At 38.4% G+C, this 14336-nt stretch overlaps 1 protein-coding gene across 1 annotated transcript; it reads right to left on the bottom strand.

The window, feature by feature from the left end:
- Positions 1–1417: 1417 nt before the first annotated feature.
- Positions 1418–3826, bottom strand: bhlhe22 (basic helix-loop-helix family, member e22). Its single transcript, XM_064332992.1, has one exon. It carries the CDS (start codon positions 3267–3269, stop codon positions 2466–2468), a length of 804 nt encoding a protein of 267 aa, XP_064189062.1. The 5' UTR covers positions 3270–3826; the 3' UTR covers positions 1418–2465.
- Between the last annotated feature and the right edge of the window lie 10510 nt (positions 3827–14336).

Below are 14336 nucleotides of genomic sequence, written 5' to 3'. Positions count from 1 at the left end.
AAGCTTTACTGCCAGTCAAAGGTAAAAGTTTTGCTAAATGTTAGATAGGCTAGTAAAAATGAAAAAATAAAAAAATATAAAAATAAATAAATAAATATCCGGGTATAGAATTAGGTTAATATAATTTTAAATGAATTGCTGACTTGTTTTCATGTTCACATTTAAAACGCTTTGCTGTGACCACTGCAAGGCCAGCTATAAGCCAGTCCACTGTTAAGTGTTATCAACTGAGAATATAACAGCGTACGACAAATAAGGTTGTCACCGGGTTCTACAAACAATGTAATAGCCTACGCATAAAATCATAAATATACTATTTACAAGATTGTTAATGGCACGCAGAAACGGTTTTAATGAGGAATTTTTCCATGCTGCATTTAAGTCCCTTACTATTTTAGTTGAATATGATTGTAGAAATGTATTCACGTTCGCTTATATGAGCAAAAATCGAAAATGCATTGACTCTACCCTCAATTCTGTGGTGCCACTATCTTGAAAAGATGCCCCTTGGCCCTGGATAATTCCTAATCACCGTGATGGACAGCAGAGACAGAACAATACAAACTAATGGCAGTGTTGCTGATCACCGTGCTCGTGATTAAAGACACCCAATTATGGCAATGAACAGTGTCGTAATTATGTTCCTTAATCACATCCAGGAGGTTTAATTGCCTTAACGATGTGTTTCATTAAATGAATGTAGGTATTATAGTCGACAGTTTTCATACACAGTTGTTTTCAAATTAACATATTATTAGACATCGTCATGGAAATTGTTTTAATAATCATAATTAGGGGCAAACAGGCTTTGTCATGTAATGCTAAGAGACATTTTTTCCTTAGCCTCAGGGCTTTAACGTCCACCACGTCTGGCCTGTCATCCCAGTGCATCGTGGTATTTTGGTATATTGTTTCATGCAAAGTTATATATTCTGATGGGGCAAAAATAAATAAATCATAATAAAATATAATTCAACATCACCCATACCATATGACAGTGTCCGCGTATCAACAAACAACCCCGACTGTTTAAAAGACATTTAGCCTATGTCACCACTTCCACAAGTTGTATACTACAGCACCGTCATACTGTGTGCTGCGTGTTATTAACCCCTTGTTGCTGAAAATCGAAAGTCTCAGGCAATTTTGTCACATCTAGCTACTATTTCAAGATGAAGGCAGTTCTGAGAACGCGAGCAATAGCCGACGTCAGTTCTATTAGCAAAATAAAGACAAAGTGCACTTGACTGTTGTTAAAACTGCATGCCTGGCATTTCTCCTAAGGTGTATATTTAAAAATTGCTGGTTTCTATTATGTGGTGTGAGTAGCTTAGCTGGGCCTACTCTGCATCCTTTTAGTTCGGTACCTTTGCCTCAAAGCAGCCGAGAAGCAAAAGACGACCAGACAATATAGCAATTAGTTTAGTTCAAAATATTTTAATAAAGCTTTCCAACACATAAACACATACAAATGTCCCTCTGCAGTCATATTCAGACTAATGTATCTACATTACTTGACATCCTGACCTGACAACGAGCTTGTTCCATCTAAATGTAACCGTTTCAGCCATACTGCATAAGTGTAAAATCGAAAATTATACAGCCACGGTGTTGAAGAAGGAAAAGTGTACTATACCATGCAGCCAAATAGGATGAATACAAATTGAATAAATAAATGAAAAATAAGGACTGAAAGACAACTGAAATCATGCTTTGGAAATTTAGCTGGACAAAACTTCACTCGAAGTTTTACAGAACCCTGAAAATAAAACGACAATGTAGTCTACGTTTGTTTTAGCCGATTTGATTGCGATTGATTTTGCACGCTGGTACCCTAAACTTAAAAATAAAGACTTTGCATTCACAACATTTCACCTTAACGTTCTTGACCACTGCCAAACTCTTCATAATGACTAGATTATCATATATTATCACAAGTTTAAGGAATCACCATCAACAAGCAAATGGAATACTCAAGATTCAGCATTGTAATTCGAATAAATGCAATAAAGCAGCAAGATTACGACTACGTAATATAATTTCAGCAAATATTCAAGATAGTTTAGGAATCTGTTTAAATTACAGAAGAGCTTTATGTTGTCAGGTCAATAAAACAAATAAGTCAGTCCTCAAGGTCCATCACAGCAAGTGATTTACGATTTTCAAACAATGTCTAACACTTGCAACCAGGCATACACGTTTGTTTGGTTTTGACTCTCACCAGCACTTTAAGGATTTTTATATACACAATCAAGTATAACAGAACAAAAAGTGTGTTTTAAATGGTCTCACTTTGAGTGAATGTTGTGAATGATATAAAAGTTTTTTCGGCATCCTTTTCCCATTTCAGTCCATTTTAAAAGTGATATATGTTGCAATGGTGACTTGGACGTCTCTATCTTTATTCTTCATTCATATAAAGAGTTTTATTCGCTGCGAGTCTTTCTCTCCTTGTTTCGATGTGTTTAAGGCTTATCAGTGCACTGTTTGCAGAGGCTGGAGGTGACGTTGTTGAAAAGGGCACATTTATCGGGACAGGAGGAGGCTGCAACTCCTGCAGGGAAAGGGTACCCAGTCGGTGGCTCATAGGCGCTCAAACCCGGGGTTAGAGCAGTCGTCGCCGGCAGGGAAGCCGCAGATATCGCCTGGCCCTGGTTGAGATAAGCAACCAGCCTTCTCATTTCATCCAGCGCCTGGGCTTGCATGAGGATGTAATTTTTGGCTAGTAGCAAAGTGGCGATTTTGGAGAGTTTTCTTACCGAGGGACTGTGAGCATAAGGGATCACCGCTCTCAGTTCATCGAGAGCGTCGTTCAGATCGTGCATCCTCCTTCTCTCTCGGGCGTTGATGTTCAGCCTCAGAGTTTTCTGCTCTTTATTTTTCTTACCTCCCTCAGATTTACCCCCTGATGCCGCTGTCCTACCGTCTGCCATCAGAACCATGTCACACCTGCCGTCGCTGTCATCATCTGGACTCTGCTCCCCACCGCTGCTCTCCGCCGCTGAAGTCCTGTTTCCACTTTCTCCGTACTTCACGCACAAAGATCCGGTCGGTAGACCCAATGGACCTCCTCGACCAAGTGCCAGTCCTCCAGGCTGCATCTGATCCGAGTCAGTCTGATCGAAACAGTTGATCGGCGATTGGCGGTCCCTGGAGGGAAGATCAATACCAGCAGCTGTTTTGAACGAGTCCATTTTTTTATTAGACACAGCGGTCAGAGTTTTGTGGAAAATGTCTCCTGCTCCGTTCAAGCTAATTCTCCTGTCCATAGTCCGCTTGCTCTCAGCCGCTTCGAGACTATCGCTGATAGAGCTTCTAAGTTTCTGCTCTCTAAAGTTGATCTTGACGCTCTCTCTACTTGTCAAGTGAGGTGTGGAGAAGGAAGCTCCAACTGAAGTGCCGTGCGGTGGCGCGTTTATCTTGCTTCAATTCACCTTCACGAGATTTTGAATGCGATAAGCAACGGCATCAGCGACAGACGGGGGAGTCTTTTACATCATTATCTCAGCGCAGGTTATTATTATGAAGAAGATTCGCCTATTGGGAGAGAGCTCTCCACCCAATCAGGTTAACGTTTTAATTAATAGGATTAAAACGGTAACAAACAATCCTGGGCGCTATCTGCCCCCTCCGTCTGGATAGTCTGTGCTCTCCGTTCTGATCAGAGGAGCTGCTTACAGCTTTATAAAAGGCGCCGGGATCTATTATTCGTGCTACCATCTGTATGCACAACCCAATGCATATGCTTGCAAGGCGTTGCGTCCTATTAGTAGCCAAACAACTGCCTTTAACTTGACATGTGTGGCGACATTCACCCCACGGTGAGCACACTAAATGCGCCCTTTTCTAATTCATCTCCTACTGTACATTATGAGATGCATTTGTCATCACTGGGTTAATTTATTGACTCTTCGGAGAAAGTGATTCGTGTAACTGTCCCAAACCATAAATGCTGGATTTTCGTATTTCCCCCGTTTAAATTGTTTCCATTAGACATTTTAAACACATAATTTACTCGCTTCTTTCACATTTTTTGTAAATGCACCAAACATTAGAATGCGCAATGCATTATAAATATAATAACCGTATTAATAACCAACTATTTGACGGTCTGTTCTTACTACAACGCACCCGTTCATCCATTCACAACATTACTTTTCGGAGTAGGATTAATGATGACCTTCCTGAAAGTAAATGTAGTCTATTATCTGACGATTTGAAAAAGAATCTGGAGAGTTTAAGACCAGGGTGATGTATTCTCCTCTGCTTTCATTAAAAACCTTTTAATTGCGTAGCTAAAGGATGGCCCCAGGTGTTGGACTCTTTTCATTACGTTTTACCCTAATGTGATGAAGTTCTAATTCTCATTTTACCATATGGTTAACATTTTCCGCTGAGAATTTTGAATTGGGAGATCTAATCTATTAGTCTATGCAAAAAAATTGTAGAGGGGATTTGATCAGACCCTATTGTGAAGGATATGATTTCTGGATTATGGTGCCGTTTGATCAAAGGATGATTTTTAATGAAAATATTAACTTCTAGACTATAATTCAAAAGCAAAATATTTCACATTTATCATCAAAAGGAAGGACAATTGCGTCAAGGACAATATTGATACTAAAAGTAAACCGCTCCGTTCGTGTGTTTCATTCAGTTTCAAACTCAAAATATATTCCATCACTCCCACTGGCTACATATTCTAAAGTATACCTAATAGGATTGATCAGTCCAACAGCCATGAATCCGTATTTTTTCACAAACCATTGCAAAATATGTATATACATTACTTCTGGGTATTGAAATTAATGTATTTCACACAATTTACATGTTGACTCATATCTCAATTACTGACCATTGATTTTAAATTCTGAAACAATACTGTCCATATGCAGAGTCGTCAAGGTGACGGGGGCCACTCTAGGCAATTAAGGTAATAAATGACTCTTCGGACCTCCTTGGGTTGCAGCTTGAGTCTGCATGATCTAAGAATAACAGAGTGGAACAATCAATAATTTCAACGCTGAAAACGATTTTATGCAGTCCGATGATGCCCCAAGAAGTAATAAACTATTTAATAGATTAATCTACCACATGTCACCTTGGAATGCATTCCGTACTCAGGATACATTACCTGTTCTCTTCTAGTAATGAATAGAAATTAGACTTACGCATTTAAATATATTTGTGTATTGGAATGGCATCGTCTTTCATAAAGAAATAAAAGATCACTTGTAACAATTAATCATTAAATGTCTAATATAGCAGAACCGATAGAATACACTCGCCATTTGTTTAAGACAACTTTTATTGTAACGGGGTTTTTTTTTTCGGTCTTGAAACGGTGTAACCAAGTCAGGCGTTATTTAAGCTTTTATTGCCATCTAGTGGTAACCGAATATACGCGCGTGGAATGTCAGCACAGTATCACACATTTTCAGAGACACATCATTGACCAGCTGGGCCTTTTTCACCAGTACCAGAAATCATAAATGAAGCCTTAATAAATGTACAGCTCCTATGTGCCATCATATCTTCAGATGTGCACAGATGTGAGGTATTTTTTTGGTATGAGCTGAAAGTGTGGATTGCTGTATCCAAGCCAATCCTTTATTGACAACTTAAAGACCCAACTGAAACAGCCATGTTAATGTCCCTCCATAATGTTAGAAACAAAGACATTTTATCACTTTATTTTGCCTTTGTACTCCACAATTTTAGATCTGTAATCATGTTTGCATGTGGTAAAAGGGCAGATTCTCAGCTTTTATTAAAGAGTATTTTTATTCATGTTGCTTTTACCGTGTAGAAATTACAGCAGTTTCAATACATAGCCCCCCAATTTCAGCACACCAAAATGTTTGAGACTGAAATAGTTCACAAGTGTTTCTGATTAGTCATTTGTGTGACTAGTGAGCTCAGTAATCATAAAGGGCCTGGTAGGCCAAGGAAGACCTCTGCAGTTGATGACCAAAGAATTCTCACCATACTGAAGAAAAACCCCCCAAACACCTGTCCTAACACTCTTCAGGAGGCAGGTAGGGACAAATCAGTGACTACTGTCCACAGAAGACTTCACAAACAGAACTACCAAGAATAGACTGCAAGATGTAAATTACTAGTTAGCTGCAAAGTACAGTTGAAGAAGTACTCAAAAGACACGAGTCCTGGAGGTTGCTGGTATCAGAAGCCACCCTGGACATGTCAAAGTGATCCTTGAGCAAGACAGCTAACCTAGTGTGGCATCTGGCATATGAGAAGGATTTCAATTTTTAGGCGCTTGTATAAGCTATAAGACCTTTAGAAATTTACCATTTAGATGTTGTCATGCAAGAAGTAAAAACTTAAAGTCCCTGCTACTGTCTCTGGTAAAAAGTTGTCTGGTGGAGAAATTACAGCGATGCATGATGGAATCAAAGTAATCTAAAGTGAACCATAAAGATTGTGGAGGTGCCAATGTGATTATCCACCTGCTCCATACGTCAGTCTGTTGTTTTTGTTATACTTGCATCTGAACTGAAGGGAAAAACCAGTGTGGTACAAGATAGCGTTTAGAGTACTGTTAGGTTTTCAGTAGCTGGTCAAGTCTTTTCTTTATTCTGCTGTAATGAACCCCCACAAATGTTCAGGAACATAGGTGTGTGGCTTCTATGTGAACATATCCGTATAGAAGGGGACATTTTGACAATTTGTTATGTGGTCATTGTATCTATAGTTATAAGACCTTTTTATTGAAATGTTACTCATTATTTGTAAGGCCTTGTATGTCATGCAAGAAGTAAAAATAATTAAATGTTTTTAACTTGACAAAAAATAAAAAAAGACTTCGCAAGGCATGTATTGGTATGTCTTGGTCAGTTATCTCTATACGTGATCAACTAAGTTTCACCGATGCCTTTTTTGCAAACTAGGTGTCAAACTCCTCTCAGCCAGTATAGCTAATCTGCCAAAAAGACAAATCAGATTCATATGAGATGGACTGTACTGTCTTTCCTTGCTTACTGTTCTCAGACACTTGTAATTTAAATAGTTTAGCTCTGGATGGAGAAATTACAGGCAGAATGCATGATGGAAAAAATAATCTATAAATCTGAACTATAAACAGACTTGGGGAGAGGGTGCCTCAATTGTTTGATTTTTTATTGCACCTGCTCCTTACGCTCACGGTCTCAGTTTGTCATTTTGTAATAAAAAAATATCATATATACTTGAGAAAACAAAGCAGTTTAAATTTTAAAAATCACGGAAGACGAAAACACTAGCAAGGAATCCCTTTCTCATGCCTGTATCATTATGACGAAATCAAAATAATCATGTGAGATAGCAAGTTTAGAGACCTGTTATGGTTTTCAGTGAGGGCCTGTGTCACATTGTCTTTTTCCTTTATTTCTGCAGTACAGACACCCTCCACACAAGGCAGCGGGAGGGCAAGTGTATTCACTTTTTGTCTTCAGGAAAGCAGCCAGTGGTTGCAGTGCTTCTCAAAAAATGATCTTCATGCACTCTGGTGTCATTAGCTTAAACGGAATATTCAAGGTTAAAGTTTTCGTCAGGGGAAAACCGATTGGATTAATCATGTAATGCTGCGACTGTAGTGAAAAAAACTCTCTGCTTGCACAGATGATGGCATGAAGAGAATTATGAACAGATGAGAGCCAAAGGCGCCTACTTTATCTGCTGACAGCAAAGGAACACCTTCATGCCCAATCAGTCCCTGCTAATGAGACAAGATGGGGCAAGATGGTAAAACAGCAGTCACAAGCAAACCATCCTTTTTCATCCTGGCAGCATGCATTTGACTGGTGCTTTATTCAATGTTCAGACCCCCTGGTCTGTTTCAAAATGGAATGTCGCATACTGGATCTCTGCCTCTCTCTCTCTCTCTCTCTATATATATATATATATATATAGAGAGAGATAAATATGGACAAATGTCACCCATTGACTCTCCATGGGCTTGGTGAAAAGTGTTTTGAACGCCAGGAAGTGCACTTTGTGGGTGCCGCCATGTTGTACAAATTGCTGAAAAGACTGCGCAGTGGGGACATTAAGTCCGGTCGTCCACTGAGTGTGTGAGATACAGTGACTCGGCAGTGACTCGGCAGTGAAGCAAACTGTCCCTGATTTGTCCACACAATATTACAGCCTTTACCAAATAACACAATAGCTTAATAAAAAGAGCACATAGGAATACATTAGACAAAAAAAAGAAAACCTATTGAAACTGCATTTTCTTGAGGGAAAGAATGGCTACCTTTGTATTTTGACCGTATTTTTACCATTGACTTACATTGTTACCATTGATTTACGTTGCAACGGGTGGCTGAAACACTTATAGCCAAGCTGCACTGGTGCTAGCAACATCTCTCAACAAAACAAGGAAGTGAGCTTCAATAACAGCCCGGTTTTGGTCGTCTGAATAGAACCAAGTTCATATTTTACCAGCGCATAAGTATCATGTCATATTGCAGAATCACAGCCAAAAACAGGTAAACTCCAATTTCTATAATAGGGGACCTTTAAAGTTAAACCCCTCCTTTAAAGAACTGTCCTCTCCGGCACCTTTACAACCACAAATCAGGCATGATGACTGCAAATCAAGGGTGCAAAGACAGTGACAGAACTCACCAAAACACTTCTGAAAGTGAGCTAACAAGAACAGGAAAAATTATCTGTGCTAATTAACTCTCATAGGGCATTTTGTCGTGTAATTAAATGACCTCCAGATGCTTTGCTGTGAAGAGTTTTTTAAGCCTTGCTGTGGTCATGTGTTTCCATCTAGCTACCTAACGTACCCATAGCTATAGCGGGATAGCTAGAGGTAACGTTACTTACAGGTCCAAGAGAAAATAAACCAACTTCATGTCTTTTCTCATACCTTTAGCAAACATCAACTGATACCACCAAGAAAAAACTATTTTAAGGTTAACTCCAACTCATAGATATGCTTTAGCATGGTTATTTCATAATATTGTCCAAGTAAAAATCCTGTACAGTATGCCTTTGGTCCAACCATATGAATATGTGCAGTTCAGAAGAAAGGGTTAAGTTTCAGAATTCTCTCTGAATTGACCAAAGGATGGAGGTTAACACCTCCATATTCAACCTTTTATGTAACATGCACAATTTGCTGTATACATCTACATCCTAAAAATAAAATCAAATTTTTTGAAATAAGTAAAAGCCTTTTAAAAATTTTGATCTGCAGACTTTATTGCAGACTCCTTTAGTGCATTGTGCTCCCTAGACACATTTAAAGACACAGCATGTGTATCAATCAATTAAGCAATCAACCAATCAAACAATCAACCTTATTTGATATTGTGGTTTAGCAAAGACAACGCTGAAATGTGTTTTACATCGTGCATTTAAACAGACTATGTTACAATGGTGCAAGAGCTAGAATATGAAAGAATAGTAGCAATGTTGCAAAGTTGCTGGGGATACAACGTGAACATAGTTGCAAAAATGTAACAAATGTTCACATAGCTTTTACCCCTTTAAGGAGTCAGTCAATATCACAAAAATGTGATTAGGATGTCCGTAACTGAACTTTCTAATACTGATGTGACAGTCACTTTTGGTAATTTTAATCAATGTTCTAGAACACTGACTTGGAATAAAAAAAACGTAAATAACATTAAAGAAAAATCTACTCTTCAAAGTAAATATAACGTGGACGTAAGAATAGCAATGCTTTGGGAACATTAAAAAAAAAAAAAAACTTTTAAGAGTTTTAAAAATATTTTGGTTCAGGTTTTAACATGTAGGTTTAAAAACACATCACGTTCAAAGCTTACTCTTTCCACAGATTCCAAAAAATATTCAGTTAAAGGTTACAACCCTGTTATTTATGTTGAGAAGTTGGAGCAACCCTGAAAGATCTAGAATGGAATATAATGCAAGAAATGTGCTGTTTGACTTATTCCCCTACATTACTGTCAAAAGAAAATCATTTCTTCATTTTGTCAGTTTAAGAAATGTCGTAAAGGTGTTTTTTGAGCTGACTCCTATTAACTAGATGTTATTTGGAAAAACAATATAATCACAACCCAATTAAAAAATTTCTGGCCTGAGTAATATTTCAGAAAGTGGGACTTTTTTGTTTCTTAAACATTTTGTCAGCCTCTACAGTATGTTTCATCATCATTTATTGTTAATTTTATTAATTTTTAAATTTTAATCAGGGAGGAATCTGAATATAATGGCTGTTTTTTTTCATAGGATTCGTGAAAGTTCATACCACCGCAATTTGTGAATGAAAGAGGTGGACAGCATCAGGTTTAGGTTGTTTGGGTAATGATGTCAAATTCCTCGAAGCCAACGCTGTAGTTTACACTTGTGTAGCTAGATGGCAACCTTCTGGCCTTTTTTTATTCTCCTTCAAATAAGCCGTGCCTATACTCTGCCATACAGTTACAGCTCCTCAACAGCAGCTTTGGCGGTGCTGAAATTGTATGTTGCATGATCAGTGTCACAGTGTTATTTTTTGACAGGTTTCTAGCTGGTAATCCTGGCTTTTGTAATTTATAGTCATTCCTGAGCCTTAGCAGTTTACAGAAGCAGGAATTAGGGTGTGTTCAGAAAAGGATAGATACAGTGGAGTCAGTAGGTATTTTGACAGTGGCACATTTTTTGTTGTTTTGACTCTGTATTCCAGCACACTGCATTTGAAATGCAACAATGAATATGAGGTTCATATTGTCAACTCTAATTTGAGGGTATTCACATCCATATCGGATGATCTGTATAACAATTACAGCCTTTTTTTACATGTCGTCCGCCATTTCAGGGGACTAAATGTAATTGTAGAGTTGGCTGCTAAGCTGTTTCTTGGCCAACTGTGTTTTGTTGTATCCTCAGTTCATGCACACAAAAGGTCTAGAGTTGCTGATTCTAGGTGTGGCGTTTGCATTTGGATTCTGTTGCCATTGTCTGTCAACATGAGGACCAAAGAAGTGTTAATACCAGTAAAGCCATCATGAGGCTGAAAAATCAAAATAACTCAATCAGAAACATAGCCAGATATATCATCTGCTTGATACGTTAAGTAGAAAGAACACACTGCTTAGCTGAGCAATAGCAAACAATCTACTAGACCATGGAATACCACTGTAGTGGAGAACAGAAGAATACTTTCTTAGAGCTGATACCCATGAAGTGTATTGCCATTCAGTCAGGCATTTTATCAAGATGGCGACAAGCAATGCTCCTGCTGAAGATGAGACATTTCCCAAAAAGGCAGTAATGTCACTTCAGTGATGCGGAAGTGATTTGGTTTTGCGAGGTCTGACGTCAAGTAAACCACTGTCCTGCGTAAAATATGCGGTCCGGTCTTTTGCATCCTGTTCACCACAGGATGCAAACCACTGGTAAGCCTTAAGAACAGAATGGTCAGATGAGAGATTGCTAAAAAGGACATTAAAAAACTAGAGTCAATGGAATAATGTCTTATGAGCAGAAGAGATGATTATTAAACTATATCAAAGTGATGGAAATAGGAAAGTGTGGAAAAAGAAAGGACCTGCTCATGATCCAAAACACCCCCTCATTTGTGAAACATGGTGGAGTTAGTGTTATGGCTTGGGCATGTATGGCTGCTACTGGAGTTAGCTTACTTCTATATGACTGCTGATGACAGCTGCGGGATGAATTCTGAAGTGTACAGAAAGATCTCCTCACATCCAACCAAATGCCTCAAAACTCATTGGATGGCACTTAACCTTGCAATACAACTATGAGCACAAACACACTGCTAAAGCAACCAGTGGAATGGTCTTGACTAGCTAAATCACCTGACCTGAATCCAATTGAACATGTGTCTCACTTGCTGAAGACAAGACTGAAGGCAAATATCCCCACAAAACAAACAGGAACTGAAGATTGTTGCAGTACAGGCCAGGCAGAGCATCAGCAGGGAACACACCCAGCATCTGGAGATGTCTTTGTTTCTCAGTCAGGCAGTCATCGAATGCAAAGGATAAGCATCCAAGTACTGAACATGATCATGTTTCAGATCATGTTAATTTGTTCTGTAGCTTGGTCCTCTAAAATGTGGGGGAACTACAAATAAAAATGCTGTAATTACTACAAAGATCTTCCAAGATGGATGTACATACCCTGGACAACTAAATATAGAATTAAATAAGTAATGTTACTTAAAAGTATACTATGCAGAATTTTTTTGTAATTTGGCTGTGGTCCTGTTTACAATCAACATGTTTACCTCCTCCATCTTCAGCCCTGGCCACTCACCTCGAGAAGGCTATTTGAACAAGTCACTGAAACATAAATTCTTTAGAAACTTCTGGCAACGTTTTCCCATCAATTACTTGGGATGAGGAACTGGACATACACAAATAATAAGAAAACCGGCCTTTCATGTCAAAAACTAGATGTCTGGCAAATACAGGTAAAGGTGCACGAATTTGGCTCTGTACCCACATCTACGCCCAGAAATGTCCCAAAAACATTTTAGAATAACATATAAAGGTAAAGGTGCATGAATTCAGCAAACGTGCATAAAGACAAAGATTGCCAGTGCATCATAGATATACTTTAGCAAGGTTATTTATAATATTTTCAAGGTAAAAATCCTGTATAGTATGCCTTTAAGATGATTTTACTATAGATAGTACTTTTAGATGTCTGGCATGGTATGCATTCTAAGCGAAAGCATCTTTTTATATTTGTACAAGAGACTAGGCAGTGTTTCTAGTGGTAAGTAGGAAATAGCTTACTTATTGCAAATAATTATGCTATTTATTGATGAACAGCTAGACTAGAACAAATGCATAGCCTAGCTGAAGTTTGTTTGTAGTGCTTCTAATTTAATACAGGCTTTAAAAAAATTTAAATTCAGTTTTAGTGTCATTTTCTAACAGAAACAAGTTATTCAGTTACAGTCACAGTCTTTACTCTGCGTAAACTCATCTGTGGCACACCAAAGTGCTGTCAAACTGAAGTGCGCTTCATATAGCACCAAACAGTATGTGACAACTAGACATGAGAGATTACCTTTGGTTTTAAGCTATAAGAGTTGTTTACAAAACATTGGGGTATAACTAACCTGTATTTAGAGTTAAATGATAGGAACAATGTTATGAAATATAAGTCAATTAGTCAAAGAATCAACGTGAAACAAAATATGGTGCAAATTTTAATTTCTTTTTGCACCCACCCCCCTTGAATACAGTCACAGTGTAACTGAAAAGTTCCTGGGAGGTGAGAAGAACACTGCTACTCAATGCACTTGCAACACTAAAGGGAACTTCACTTGTTCAGTCCTCACAACATCTAATTTGAAGTTACTGTGACATCACAAAGGTAATGTGAATCGGAATACCGGCGGCAGATCTGTGTTAGTAGGGTGTCCTTTGTTCTAAGGGATATGGCCTCTGATTGGAACCGGTCAGGAATGTCTTGGAAATAAATTACCCAAAGGTAGAAATCTATCTCTTCAAGGAACCAAGGTACTCACAATTGTTGATGGCTTTGAGACCTACACCAGAGATCTTTACTCAGACTTGACCTTGTCGCATTTTGCGCATGTAGGATACCTCCAAAAACAACATGGCTCATCTATTTCAGATGTTATTGGTATTTCTTTTCCGTTTTTGCACTTTTCTGTAACTCTGTCCCTCTGAATCATTTTGATGCTCTCCATTATAAAAATTGTGAGCCAGCTTCATTCCAAAAAACGTAGGGTCCTGGGGTTAGAGATTCCTTTTGCCTTCTTCTTGATGATTGGTCCATTCTCAAACCACTCCTGAAGTGCCTGGCCTGTTTCCAAACACATTTCTCTTGTCTACTCTTTTGGAGTAATGGCATGTTTGCCCTACATTCTCTTTCTCTGTCCATTGAGATGTCCCCTTTTCTGCACCAAACCCTACTCCCTATTTTCCACTGGTAGCCTGGACAAGAGCCCTGCCAATAAAAGAGTCAAAGTAAGATTTAATTGAATCTTGAATTTTAAATGAATAAACTGCACTGCTAAACTCCTCGCTGGAGCTGCAAGATTTTCAATTTTCAAGTGTACTGGTCTTTGTTTACCTGTGTATACATCAAATGGTGCCACACCAATGGTAGACTTTAAATATCGCACTTACTGCTCATTTTAAGCAAGCAGTTCTAATCTGAAACAGCTGTTGTTTTAATCATTACATTCAGTGGGGTATAAACGAAGCATATGCTATACCCATTTCCAAGCAGCCCCACATCTGGGTTAATGCCACCTCAAACCTGCACAGATTTGCATGTGTATACAACATGAAAGACAGGGTGAAAACGACATAGATATTGTTGTTTAATAGCCTAATAATGCTATCCTCATTCGC

The sequence above is a fragment of the Anguilla rostrata genome, chromosome 4, assembly GCF_018555375.3.
Source record: "Anguilla rostrata isolate EN2019 chromosome 4, ASM1855537v3, whole genome shotgun sequence".
NCBI lineage: Eukaryota > Metazoa > Chordata > Actinopteri > Anguilliformes > Anguillidae > Anguilla > Anguilla rostrata.
The sequence above is the reverse complement of the archived record's forward strand: the minus strand, read 5'-3'. Positions and strand labels throughout refer to the sequence as shown.

Bases quoted from the DNA above. Each gene is read 5' to 3' on its own strand.
- bhlhe22 (XM_064332992.1), bottom strand. From the start codon at position 3,269: ATGGACAGGAGAATTAGCTTGAACGGAGCAGGAGACATTTTCCACAAA.